This window comes from Cariama cristata, unplaced genomic scaffold (genome assembly GCF_000690535.1).
Source record: "Cariama cristata isolate BGI_N322 unplaced genomic scaffold, ASM69053v1 scaffold35407, whole genome shotgun sequence".
Classification (NCBI taxonomy): Eukaryota; Metazoa; Chordata; class Aves; order Cariamiformes; family Cariamidae; genus Cariama; species Cariama cristata.
Genome location: NW_009627283.1, coordinates 4,744 through 18,661, shown reverse-complemented (window position 1 = coordinate 18,661; position 13,918 = coordinate 4,744). Strand labels below are relative to the sequence as shown.

Here is a 13,918-nt window from a genome sequence, read left to right as displayed (position 1 = left end):
AAAAAAAGTAATAATTACTCACTGGCAGAACATATTTAGGGAATAGTGTTTGGGGGTTTTCCCCCATATTATTAATTAGTGGCTGTTCCTTTAGGTAATATTTTATATATAAATTTTGGAAGATGAAATAATACATAAGGCAAGTAAAACAGTAAGTACTAGGAAGACTATATTGTTTTGCCTGACAATAAAATTTTTAAAGAAAAAAAGGCACAAACTAGGACGATTTACCCATTGAAGTCAATATCAGTTCACAGAATCACAGAATCGATGTTCTTCTGTGTTTAACATCAAACTGATCTTTCTGCTTTCTTCATTTATCCTGTGCAGACTGTTTGCATTTGCAAACAGTAAAACAGAGCTTACAGCATTTCTTTTGTCAGTTGTCATGGCTATATGCTGACCTGTGGAGATCTCTGCAGTTATCTCAGAAAACAAGCAAACTATAAAAAATTAGAATACTGTAGGCAAAACTCATATGGCCACTTATTGTTATGTTTGTCCATTTCCTGTATATGCCTTTGTTTTCTATTGGTTTTAAATCAGACAGCCTTAAACTTGTGAGGCTGAAAACTTTCATGTCACTCATTTTGAGAATAAGTATCTTGGAAATTGGATGAGTTGTTTTTCAGCACAAAAGTAGAAAAAAACACATCAGTACTCAGAACAAAAGGAATAACCAAAATGAAGCACAGCGGGAATAAACAGAGAGCTTACAAAAACAGGAAAAAGGACTGAGCGGCAAAGCAAGCTGTATCTTTGTGGTCAGGAAGTGAGCACTGGGGGGAGAACTGCCAAGGGTAAAACTGCATTAGACTTTGCCAAGGAAATTAAAACAAATAGCAAAGACTCTTTTTTTAAATAAAAGTGGGAGAAGGGAAGAGGGGAGACCACTGTGGGCAGTGTACACTCTCTCATTCTGCATTTTTTCCCCTTTTTTCCTTCTTTATTAATATTTAGCTGCATTAACTAGTTCTTTGCCAGTGAAACATTGTCACCGCAACTGCACAACCTATTGTGTGTGTCACTCACCTTCTGCCGGGGAGCCCTTGCTCTCTGTAATATCTGTTTCACACAGAGTAGCAGATGGGTTCTCCCCAGTGCCTGGATCTACCTCTCAGCATGAAAGTGGACGGGATGTGCCAAGGGTCATCACTAGCTTTTTCCGTCTTGTATGAGTTCTGCTTTGTATGAGCAAGAAAGCTTCAAATCGTGTGGGCAAGGCAGCATCTTCTGCCATAGGAATAGTGTAACTGGAGGTATGATTACTGGCAAAAGGCAGACAAGTAAATATTACAGTAGCCCAGTCCCTAGAGTTAGTTTAGAGGTATGACCAAAGTCAAAAGAAGGGTAGCAAGGGTTCCTAAACAAAGTAATGTGCTTGTCAAGTCTCAAGGATTTGGTCTTGATGATGGTCAGAAATCAAACTGTTCAGCCTTCCTGGGTAGATTAATGAAAATGGTATTTTTATTCTTGCAGTGTCAGTCATCTTACCTCTCTCATGGGAAGAGTACTTGCTCAGTGTATGTTAGCTGAGAATCCCCTCAGGTGGACAGACAAGAATGAAAAGAACAGTAACAACAATGTCACATTGCAGTGCCTGTTCACTGTGTAATATAGCTACAAAGGCATCATACCCACATCCTTATTTGTCTCTGTGAATAATAGATAATAATCAAATGACATGGAGTTGGCAATAAAGAAATATCTGCTGATGGAATTATTCCTTAATCTTAGAACAGTCCTCCATCTTTTAGTATTTTAAATGTGTACTCTTCCTTTTTTTATCCCATTCCTTTTGAGCAGTGCTAGTGTGAACGTTCATGCCTCTATGTTATGTTTGTTTATATAGTACACTTTTTTCAGAAGAGGTTTTGTATACAATAAAGTAATTTGTTACACGTACATACTAATATAAATAAAACAGGGTAAAGCTGCAGTATAACAAACTACCAGTCAGTACAGATTGTATTCACAGAAACTTAGCCAGACCTTTAATGTATCAGTGAGATGCATGGAAGTGTAGGACTAGCCTAAGCCACAAGTAGTCCAAGTAATATATGACATCCCTTGCACATGGCTTTTCTGGCTCCCCACCCCTGCAATTGATGTAGACAGGTTGCACCACGGAAATTCCCTAGTTCTTTCTTTTTCCCCAGGAAATATGTAAGGCAACTTAGTTATCTTTCCCAGGATACACAAGTCTTACAAATCGTCTGCAATTAATCATGAAACTGGCAGTGTGCCGCTACTATGAGGACCACAGGAAATAGTATCTTGCAGATACTGTCCCTCAGCTCAACAGATGAAGAACTCCCTGTGAACCTAAACCTCATCAGCTGTGCTGATGATCCATAGACATACCCATACAAAGCTTCAGAAGAACAGGGTTTTTTCTGTTGCTGGTTTTGGTTGGTTGTTGCTTAGAGAATTGCCCATTGCTGTGACTAAACGACTCTAAAGGTTCGATTTTCTCTCTTTGTTTTTTCGAGTTTTCTGTGTAGCAAGAATTTTGTCTAAACTTTTGTATAAAAAAAACTTCTGGTTTTTAGTATTAAAAAGAAAGAGAGGAAGCTGGCACTGTGGTTTAAATAGAAGATTTGGAGACCAAGTTCTGTTTGTACTGCTTGTTCCAGCATCCTCCTTGATCTTATGCTACGTGTGTAATCTCCCTATTCCACTTTTATCAATACTAAAATGAGGATGATCCACAATAATGGGAACCTTAGAAAGCTTTATATAAATATTTCCAAACTGATCTGAGATTTCCATATGGCTGATTAACTGGCTTTTGGATAGTATTTTTTTGATCTGATGAGAAGATATTAATTACCACAGTATTCCTATTTTTCATTATGAGAAAAAGAGGAGAAAACGGTATGGAATTGACTTTTTCCCCTAATTTTGACCACTTCAAAGCATGTAATTTTGCAGTAAGTTCAGTATTCAGTAGGTTTCTTTCACGTCCATGCTTTTTAGGTTGTGCTGTGGATGGTCATCCAACCCCGAACATCACTTGGTTTTACTCTGGTGAGCCTCTCAGTCTGCAGCATCATCTCTTGGCAGCGGGACGGATTCTTCAGATACTCAATGTCAGTGATGCTCCTGATGGTGAATTCAGCTGCCTTGCTCAGAACGAGGCTGGCTCGCTTACACAAAAAGCATCCCTGACTATACAAGGTAACTTTCCAGTTTCAGTCCTGCTGCCCTGTGAAGCTCTTGCCATGGACTTCCCTGCACCGCCTTTCTCATCCTGCATTTCTCCTCTCTGAAGCCAGGACTGTCATGTGCATCGGGGAATAGATGTTTTGATGTTTTACTGCCATGGATATAGATTTGCAGGACTACCAAGTATCTTACAGTGTCTTAGGTTTTACTTTACCAAAATGACATCTGATATTTCTTTTCTGAACATAAAACACACCTGACTGATTCAAGCTATACCTATGCTTGTTAAGTCTGGACAATTTTCTTGTCCAGAAATTCAAGACAAAAGTGTCACAGTTTGAACCCCTAAAATTAGAAGCCCCTCTGTTAATCTGCTAAAGTCAGTGTTTCACACTGTCACCGTTTAAGGCTGGGCCGGCACTTATGGTGGGTGGCAGATGCTCTCTCTTGACCCTGGCCTTTCCCAGAAGGGGAAGGAGAGGAGAAAAGGGAGAGAGACTGGCGGGCTGGAAACTTAAAACAACTCTAATAAAGCAATAACAATGAAAAAGAGTATAAATAATATTAAAGCTAATACTACTAATAATAGAAATAGCAATATACAAAACCCATACTGCCCTTCCTGGTGATGACTGCGGGACCGCATGCAGTGCTCACACAGCAGGGTGGGCACCTGGACATCCCGGACTGGACTCCTCAGCAGACAGGAACCGGATTGAGGGATGCACGGATCGCGGTTGGAGGCAAGAGAGCAAGCAGGGTCCCACCAGGATATCAGAAGAGAGTGCTGACTCCCGTGATCCCCGAGATTTATACGGAGTATTCCCGTGGGTGGGATGGAATACTGCATTGGTCAGTCCCTGGTCACCTGTCCCCTCTGCAGCTTCCTGGGGGTCCGACCTCTCCTCTGCCTTCCCCCCACACGGAGCCCAAGACAGCCCGCAGGGAACACGCACACACCCGTGGGCCTTTCTGCAGAACAATCCTGCTCCTGCCCCAGCAACAGCTACAGACATCAACCGCCATCAGCTCTGACAGCAGGCACTGCCTGAAACCTGCAGTCAGCTCCAGACAGGGCAGTTACAAAGAAAACTTAACTGAAGGAAAAAAAATCCACTGAAAGGAGAAATGGTCCTGCTTCAGGCAAACCAGGACACACAGTCTCTTCTGACTTGAAAACTCTTCACTTGTAAAAATGCTGCAACTGTTATATTTACCCTAGAAATAAGCTGAAGGTGATAAAGCCACAGAACAGAGCAGTGCAGACGGGTTGGAACAGAATATGCAGCTTTCATTGTTCCAATTGTCAGGGATGGAGTGGCGAAGAATTTAACTTTTCCTAATTTTGCCCTAAAATTTTAAAGTGTGTTGCAACTCCCCCATTCTTCTTCAGGATGGATGATCTGTATGATCTACTTAGTGAGAAACACATTGTTACAAGATCATAGAATCATAAATACTGCTGGTAACTGCAGTTAACCACATCTTCACTAAATCACACCCCTTTAAAAATATAGATACAATGTCCTGCATCACTGACATCCAGCTTCACTTAACTGTTCTACTGTATCATTCACTTTCCATGCCTGATGCTTCTAAGCATCAAAAAATTGGGTTTGTTACACCAAAGACAGTCGGTGGCTTACATCAGCTAGAATTCTCTTCCTTCTCTGTTCATTGCCTACTGCCTTGCAGGCATAGGTAGCTCCCCTTTACATGAGATACTGAGTCCAAATATTTCATCCTGGAGAACATTTCTGAGTCTTTCTTTTCTATGGGCCTCCTGCTGCAGTTTTTGAGTGTTAACGTGTCTCTCCCACACTTTTTGGCAGAATACCAGTGGTCAGCGGACAAACTGATGGCTTGTTCAGCTTCCTGCGGCCACAAAGGGGTGCAGCTGCCCCAGCTGAGGTGCTTACTGGATGGGGCCGAAGTCAACATAACCCACTGCAAAGAGAAGCCCAAGCCAGCCCTGCAGCCCATGGCCTGCAACAGGAGAGACTGCCCTTCACGGTTTGTCTGTCTCATGTTGAGATCTCATAGATGCTTTTAAGATCTGCTTGAAGAGTTTTTTGCACTGGACATCATGCCATTGCAGACTCTCTGGTGCCTGTCTGGAGGAAAGTCATGGCTAAAAGGGAATTTATAACTGCTTAATATAGACAGTTGTGAATTTGTAGCAAGATTTGTGGAACACATTGCCAGCATATGGTAGAAAGAGAGTTTATTCCTTCAGTAATTAGGTTAGAAAATTATAGAGAGGCTATTGCCTACTCTTTATTAGCAAAGTTCACAGTTTGAGTTGTCTCAGGTGAATCCAGCCTAACCCTATGCTGGATGTAAATAGCATGCCCGTTCTAAGCTCTGTACATATGGGAGTTCAGTCACCTGAGAACTGTAGGGCAATATCTTTTTTGTGTTCCAAGTGGCTTCATACCAGTTTATCCTAACAATGTAACAGACAAGAAGCTAGGTTTGGCAGCTATTTCGCGGTTCTATTCTGAGTTCCTGTGTCACCTGAACATCGATATGGGCAGGAGTGTAGCTGAAGCTGCAAAGAATTCCCTTAGCAGAGTAGAAACGTCTTTTCTAAAACAGACACATCCCATCAGACCTAGTTGGTATGAAGGGTGGTCAGGCTGAGTTCTGCCTCCTTTTGGAGATTGCTAGCTTGTGGTTTCCTTGGGATTGTAACTCTCTGCCCCTGTAATCCCCTGTTTTTCAGTTACTGCTAAACACAATGGAGCCAGGACAGCTTGCAAGACTTCTGACTACACTTAGGTCTTCCTCTGCTGCTTCCTTCCCCCAAAAAAACATTTTATTTCACTGACACCCTTTGGTGCAAAGAATACATCCTGAGTGTCTACCCAGAAAGTCAGTGTAGCGTTATACTCCCTCCCTCCCTCCATGTCCTCCAATGCCCTACTTCTGCAATTCAGTGGCTCCTTAGCTGAGATGTGTAAACATGCTTTTCCGTATTTTTCTAGGTTTTTAGTCCCTCCTCTCCCTTATTTCCACTGTGGACATGGTGTGTTTCAGTGTACAAGTACTTAAAAGCAGTCAGGATCTCAAGAGAAATTTAGTAAAACTTCTCTCATTCAACAGTGATTTGGGACTTGTATTAAAAAAGAAAGTCTAAACTAAGGCAAGGAGAGGTGCTAAGCAATCTGATCAGAAGTGACCAGATCTACCACTCTTGCAGTATCTTGAGTATATAGCAAGGTTCTGTTTAATTACCTTTTAAAATATATTCCTAGCCCTCTTTGCAGGCAAATGTTTTCTGAGTTGCCAGCTGAGTCCTAAGAAGGAAACCAAAAGAGATTTGATGAAATATGAAACACACTTGTTAGCAGCAGTTTTCCTTGGTGATGGAGTGAATTCCACGGGAATGGTTTATGTCTTTTTACACCTTTCCTAAACTGTAGCACAACCCACAATCCTCCCTGAGGTCCTGAGAAACTGCTGAGATGTAAGCTTTGAAATAAAAGTTGACTGAAATGCAGAGCAGAGCTTTATGAGGGGTGCAGAAATTTCAGATTCAACCTCACCAAACTGCATGAAAAAAGTAGCAGTGGTTTTGTTTTCCATGTTGGGAGTGTGTTTGTTTATATACTTGTTTCTGTGACCATGGGAGTTAATCACCTACAGAAGACTGAGAAATAGCAATGGACACCTCTCGATGGGACTGGAGAATGCCTATTGCCTATTTTGCAAAGTAATCATAAATACTGCTGGTGAGGGACATGATAGGCACTATTTTCCTCCCAATAACACACAAATCCTGCCAAGTATCCTGAAACTTAATGAAGCAAACTGCTGACTTGACCATAAAACTCTTTAGGAAACTAGTAATCGGTCGCATCCTTCCTGTTCCTACCTACCTCTTTCCCAAACCCGACTGTTCAAATGTTTCACTTAATGATCCTTAAAGAGACAATATGTGTTGTCCATCTTGGTCACAGTTTGGACTTGGACTATTATTTTCTGTTGTTACAGGCTTTTTACTAGTTTACTAGTTTACCCCCAGCACATAGGGGTTCAGAGCCTCAGCCTCAACTGGCAAATGCATGGTCTGAGCTCAGGAGGAAGGAAAGGTGTCCTTTGTCCCAGGACTGACTGTGCATCAGCCCCATTCCCAAGCAACCTTCAAGCTTTTCGGGATTATACCAGCAGTCAGGAACATAACAGAGCAGGCAAATACCAGCAGGACCCAGCAGACTTTTGGCTGTTCTGTCAGCAGCAGGTTCAAAGTGGCCTGTGAGCTACTTCAGCAACCTTGCAGAGATAGTTTTCCCTACTAAGGGGTGTAAATGGGCTAGTCATAGCTGGTGTGGTGACTGTAGCTTGTGACCAAGGCCTCTGGCACAGAAGTGTAAGAACATCCATGCCCAACCCCTGAGCTAGAAATATTTACTAAACCACTAAAAACAGCCTTAAGGGCTAGAAAATGAATTCTGGGCCCAAAGAGCCTTGAGAAAGATAATTTAATTAAAAATATGCTCCTTTCTCAGCTTTCATCCTCTGAGCAGTTTTCAGTGACTACTATGGGAGGCTGAGGCACTCAGCGCCTTCCAGGATCACACCCTAAATGAACCAAGCCATTGTTGCCTTTCTTTGGCCCAATACATAAAGAGATGTTGACACCAATGATCCTGCAGATGATGGCACGTATCTGCTCCCTGACCTGTTCATTTTTCCCTCACAGATGGATGGTAACATCATGGTCTCCTTGCACACAAAGCTGTGGTGGAGGCATCCAGATGAGGCGAGTGACTTGTCAGCGCCTGACAGCAAAAGGCAGCTCTGTCCCAGTGTCGAATGAGGCTTGTGCCCAGGTCTCCAAGCGCCCCGTGGACACACAGAACTGTAATAGGCAGCCCTGTGTTGAGTGGGTGGTCTCCTCCTGGGGCCAGGTAAGGAACAAGCCAGCAGACCAATGACAGCCTCATAGTGTGGGCTAGAAAAAAGTGACAGAAAACGAGAGGAGTGATTTTGCGCCCTGGTATCTTTAGGTCATAGTCTGCAAGCTTTTGAAGAGGCAACTAATTTGCTCAGCTCTTTCAATTCCGTATTTGAGGCACTGCATGCTTGAATTTCTGTAGCTTCCCATGATCCTTAGAAATGCTGCTTGTGAACAGGACTTTTACTGCAGACCCCTGTATTGTCCCCAGTAGAAAGGTCTGCAGCTCCTCCTGATAATAACAGGTGACACATCTGGGAAATAGCCTTCTCCAAGTCTTAATCCCCCTTACCACCCAGTGAGTGTGTTTCAGTTTTGGCTGGCAGGATTGGTGATTGTGATAGGTTTGGGGTGGCAGGGCTGTACAGTAACCCAGTTTTACAAAGTTGCTGACGTTGCCTGAGAATGCCAAGTAGTGGGAGCTTTCTTGATTTGCTTCATGACAAAAAGCAGAATGGAGGGCTAAAAGTATTTTCAGACTACTTCATGCTGTTTTGCAGATCTTCAAATTTTCTCCTTGCAGCTTCATATAATGATCACATGTTAAAAAAACTTCACTTCATAAATACCAAATGTTCCAAGCATTTAGAGTTAAATTGCTTTATTGTGGGAATCTACAGAAGAGTTTTATCTTTGTCTCTCTGTGAGCTATGAGATTTCCTGAAAAGACACTTGTCAATATGTGGTCAATTATAACCTGTGACCAGTCATGACTATGTGCTTTCCTCTCTTTTCTCTCTGCTTCAGCTTGACTGAGCCGTATGTGAAGGTTAATGGGTTCACTATAGTCCAGACTTAGTTAATACTAAAATTAATAATAACTTAATATTTCTCCTACCTAGCTTAAAAAAAGAAAATCAAGTCCCACATGATTCTATATAGCTCAGTCTCCAACCCAGAAGACCATTATCTAACTACAGTTAGGAACATATGACTGGTAGTCACTGCTTCTCTCTCCCAGTTGTCAGGGAGGGAAGAAATAGCAGCGGGAAGGGAGTATTATGTGAAGAGTGCATGGTAGTGTGAAATAGGGCTCCTACTGATGGGGGGATGGAGAGGCAGAGGGATCTGGAGCCCTCCCTGGCAAAAATTCCAAATTCTTCCCTCACACTAAGATCTCTTTCTTCAGCCCTCAGTTTGTTCTTGAATATAATTTCCAGACACTTAGAAAAACAAATTTTTTCCTGACAGTTGGCAAAATTTTAAAAGAACACAAATACATGCTTCATACATATAGTTAATTACAATTTAATCAAAGGAGAGGATTAGAAGAATTAAACAATAAGCATGTGATTGATAAGCTTGAATAGGGTGGGATAACCTCAGTATTGGAGCAAGCTTGAAGATCTGCGGTGTTTGTCATGCTTGCTGCTTTTGTTTATTGTTGTGCGCTGCTTTTAAGTTATTAAATGGGGTGGAATATGTTCCTCATTCAATGCATTCTTGGGCATAAACTATTTGCCCATAAATTGTGATAGTAGAAGCTGCAAAATGCACAGTAAAAGGAATGTATTGAGATTTCCTGTGTGGATCATAGGCTCTTGGCTAATGACACAAGAGCATTTTCTTTGCCCTAACAAACAGATGTATTTAAGATTGAACTGTTGAAGAGGAAAGGTAACGAATCTACAGAGCAGATACAGAAATGCAGTTTTAATGCTGCTGGAGGAGCGTGAGGTAGGGCAGAAGATGACTGCATGCTCAGCCTTCAAAGCCTGCAAAGATGCAGGAAGTGCTTGAAAGTCCAACAGTCACTGCACGGCAGTATGCACTTTATTTCACCAGCAGTCTTATAAAAGGGGAACATGTCCTGCTTTTTCCCTCCCTTAAGTGATTTTTCTATGTTCACAGTGTAACGGGCCTTGCATTGGACCACGACTGGCTGTACAGCACAGGCAGATATTTTGCCAAACCAAAGATGGGACTTCTGTGTCATCTGATCAATGTAGTGCCTTACCAAGGTAGGACAGGAATCTCTTATGTCTGAAAGCACTACACTTTGCAGAGATGATGAATGGACTAGTGACTTAACTGACAATGTTTAGGTTTCCCCTTTGTAACAAAGAGGTCATGCTGCAACCCATACAACTACATGGTACAAATGTCACCAGGCTTAAGCCCAGGCTTCAGTATTTGTTCCTATGAGCCCCAGAAAAAAATAGTTGACCAACAACTGGAAAGTTTTCTAGGCTTGCCAAGTCCTGACTGAAAGGCTGTCCTACCCGTTCTTAAGCTGCCAGTCTCCTTCTCTCTTATTTAAACACAAGCTCTAACTGGAGAAAAAAAGGGACTCCACAGCTTTTGTTTTCTGGCAGATAAACTCCACTGTCAACATTGTAAAGAGATATTTACTTTACATGAGACTTAGGTATGTAAATGATGCCTGATCGTGACTGAAAATGAATATAATTGGCTCTTTGGCGCTCTCTCATGTATTTTCATCATCTGTGTGACAAAGAGGTGGGAACCAAGTGTGCCTGTGTATCTTCTGTGAGCCTGCATTGAAGGGAAAAGGAGAGTTTCAGAGAATCAGTTTTGTTCCCACTGGCTGTAAAGCCATTAAAAAGTTCCAAGGCCCTGCTGGGTCTTATTGGTCACTACTTCATTCATTGCACCTTTTCAGTGGACCTCTGGTTTGGCTTTGAGCAACCTGGTCTTGTGGAAGGTGTCTCTGCCCATGGCAGGGGGGGTGAAACTAGATGGTCTTTAAGGTCCCTTCCAACCAAACCATTCTATGATTCTATGATTCATGGAGAGGACATTTTGGCCAAATCCTCAAATAGTTGAAATGGTCATTTAACTCCAGTAGCGCTATACCAGCGTGCAACTGCTGAGAGTCTGGTTCTTGAGCGCAGTTACAAACTGCCTGTCAGTGCACTGGAGTTACCCCCACTTACACCCTTTGAAGACCTGATTTATATGGTGCTCGCTCTGAGCAAATTATGTTTGGGATATGCAAGGCTTGCTGTCCCCAGAGCTTCCATGACACCTGGAGTGGCGTGTGCTTGCTCCCTGGGCAGCATGATGACAGGTCACCCCTCCCTCCCTCCTGCCTGCAGGCCGTTGAGCACCCAGAACTGCTGGACCGATGTCTGCGGCGTGCACTGGAGAGTCAGCCTGTGGACCGTCTGCACGGCTACATGTGGAAACTACGGCTTCCAGTCCCGGCGTGTGGACTGCGTCCATGTCCGCACCAACAAGCCTGTGCTGGAGCATCACTGCTCCTGGAGGCCGCGGCCAGCGAACTGGCAGCGCTGCAACATCACACCCTGTGAAAACGGTACTTTGCTGAGATGAAGGGAGGTACTGCGGCACAGGGGTAGGAAAGAAGGCAGAGTCACCTCTCAGAAAAACGGCACCGGACCTTGCAGCTGGGCGTCCTGGGGAACTTCCAGCCTGAACATGTGCAAAATGCAGTGTCCAAAACTCAGCAGTCCAGCAAGGAATGGTGCCCATTGTGGTTTGTTGGCAATGGTGTTAGCACTGGGATTGCATCCTCTTGCTAACAGTGTGTGAAATGGCTGATGCAGTCTTAACTTTCTGTTAATGGTAAAGACAGAAAGAAAAATACAAATCACGAACTGACTGGCTATAGTTAAAATACAGTAAGACTAAATCCAGTGGGTAGGTTGATGATGGGAATTCCTGGAGTGGAGGCTGCCTGCTTTCAGGTGAAAAGCAACTAATTGGGCCTGCCAAAGGACTAGAAAATTTCCAAGTATTTAAAAAAATAAAAAAGAACAGATGATGTGCCTCTTTGGAAATGATGCCCTACTATGGCAATGTCCACTTGGGAAACACTGGGCAGCACAAGTTTAAATCACCGTCTTTTCATTTGCCCCAGCTCCCACTTCACATGCTGATTCTGGTGGGCAGATCCCATGCTCTAGCATGCAGGCTGGTTACTGTGCAATTGTCACAGAATCAGCAGCAGAACCCACCTGCACTTGCCTACAGTCATGCCAGCTCTCAGTAGAGGCAAAGCAGACTCCATAAATCCGAAACACGTGAGCTGAGTTTGGGGTGCCCTGTTGGAAATGGAAGGGCTGAGGGAGCTTACAGATACCAAGCAAGACCTTTGTTGTCACTCCAGCCTCTTCCTGCTATATAGAAATGTCCCACATATAGACAACAGTGGAGTTATTTGGCACAGACATTACCAGAGAGGGCAGGACAACTGCCCTGTGATGATCCTCCTTTCCAGACTTATCATGGAAAGTGGGACTCCCTCAAGCAACAACACACCCAAGGTTTTGCAGGGATACCTGACAGTTTTCCAATCTGGAGCTCAAATGCAGGAGGCTGTGGGCCTCAAAGACTGTCCAAATGATACCAGGCTTTGGGTGCCTGAAGTCCCTGCTAAGTCTTTGCAGCAAGTCAAGCTCATGTTCAGTAAGACCTCCCAACACAAAGCTGTCTTGGCTCCCCTCTTGGCCACCACCAGAAACATTCTTAACTAAGAAATCCTTCTTTCATTGCTTCACCACTTTCATTGCTTCATTCATTTCTCTTTTTTGTTTGCCCTTTGGCAGTGGAGTGCAGAGACACCACAAGGTACTGTGAGAAAGTGAAGCAGCTCAAACTCTGCCAGCTCACCCAGTTCAAGTCACGATGCTGTGGGACTTGTGGAAAAGCTTGAAGACAAAAGCAGTGAAAACGGAGGAACAAGGGGATTGCAGCCTTTGATTCACTAAGGCAAGGACTTTTACAGAAAATATAAATGGAATGGAATTCTTTTTTTCATTTTATTTATTTATTTCCCTTTCAAAAAAGAAAAAGAAAACCTTTTACCAAATCATTGTTGTAAAGGGACGTGGCAACATTTCCCTTCTATGAATCTGGGAGACAAGAAACAAGAATGCAGCAAAACACGGTCATGAGGGTAGACCGCAAAGAGTCAGTGAGCCCCACACCACTAGCAATGGGCCTGAGAAGAGTGGGGCTGCTCCATAATCCATGCACGTGCCTGGGGATACACCAAAACACATAGATGGGGAAGTGAATCAGAGTAAAAACCTAGCATCACATTGGACCACCACAATATGAAACAAATAATCAAACCACTTGATGGGTCATGGGGTACTGGAGAAAAGTAAAAAGGTTAAACTAAACATTCAGCTATGCAGCATGCAGATGCTTCAGCAGTCTTAGACTACTTTGAAAACATAAGCATATGATTTTGCTTTATAAACCTATTTGTTACATCCAAGATTGAATTCCTTTTTTAATTTCTAAACCCCTCTCTCCTTTTCATGCCAGGCCTTCAAATTATTTCGGTGGAAGATCCTCATGATCTTTGAGGATCTGGTGTCTGGGGAAGTTAACAATGGTGTGTAATGTGAGCGAGTCTAAAACACTCCTGAAAATGTTCCCAGGTTGTGCTCGTGAGGAAGGATTGGGGATAGGAAGGTTGCCCTCAGCACAGAGGTGAGGTGATGATGTTAATTATTTTCCAGGAGAAGGAGAGAAAGTATGACCTGCTATTGACAGACTGTAGTACAAATGTATGCAAATGCTGTCCTGTAGTGAGCACAGGCAGGAAAGATAGAAATTGTCTGTGGTAACAGGAGCTATTTTGCATACTGCATCCTACTAACACTTATTTGGAAAAGAGAGGAGTAACAGTTCCCAGAGTTCAGGTGCTTTCAGACCTGAGGTTTTGGAAAGGAACTTGAGGAAGTGAGTTTTCCTATGCCGGTAACGTGACATTTCTTCCTCCTGGCAGCCAAACCTTTTGGATAACTAGTAGAAAAGCGCTGTATTCTGATTTCTTGTGGTTATTCCTACTCA

General features: G+C 43.1%; 1 protein-coding gene across 1 annotated transcript; it reads left to right on the top strand.

Moving 5' to 3' along the window:
- Positions 1-2,979: 2,979 nt before the first annotated feature.
- LOC104164916 (ADAMTS-like protein 1) lies at positions 2,980-12,897 on the top strand (the record flags this gene model as incomplete). Its single annotated transcript, XM_009704398.1, has 6 exons — positions 2,980-3,180; positions 5,001-5,181; positions 7,874-8,081; positions 9,980-10,089; positions 11,188-11,408; positions 12,661-12,897. Coding segments are annotated over 6 exons (1,028 nt in total), but the record flags the coding sequence as incomplete, so codon positions are not given.
- Positions 12,898-13,918: the final 1,021 nt, after the last annotated feature.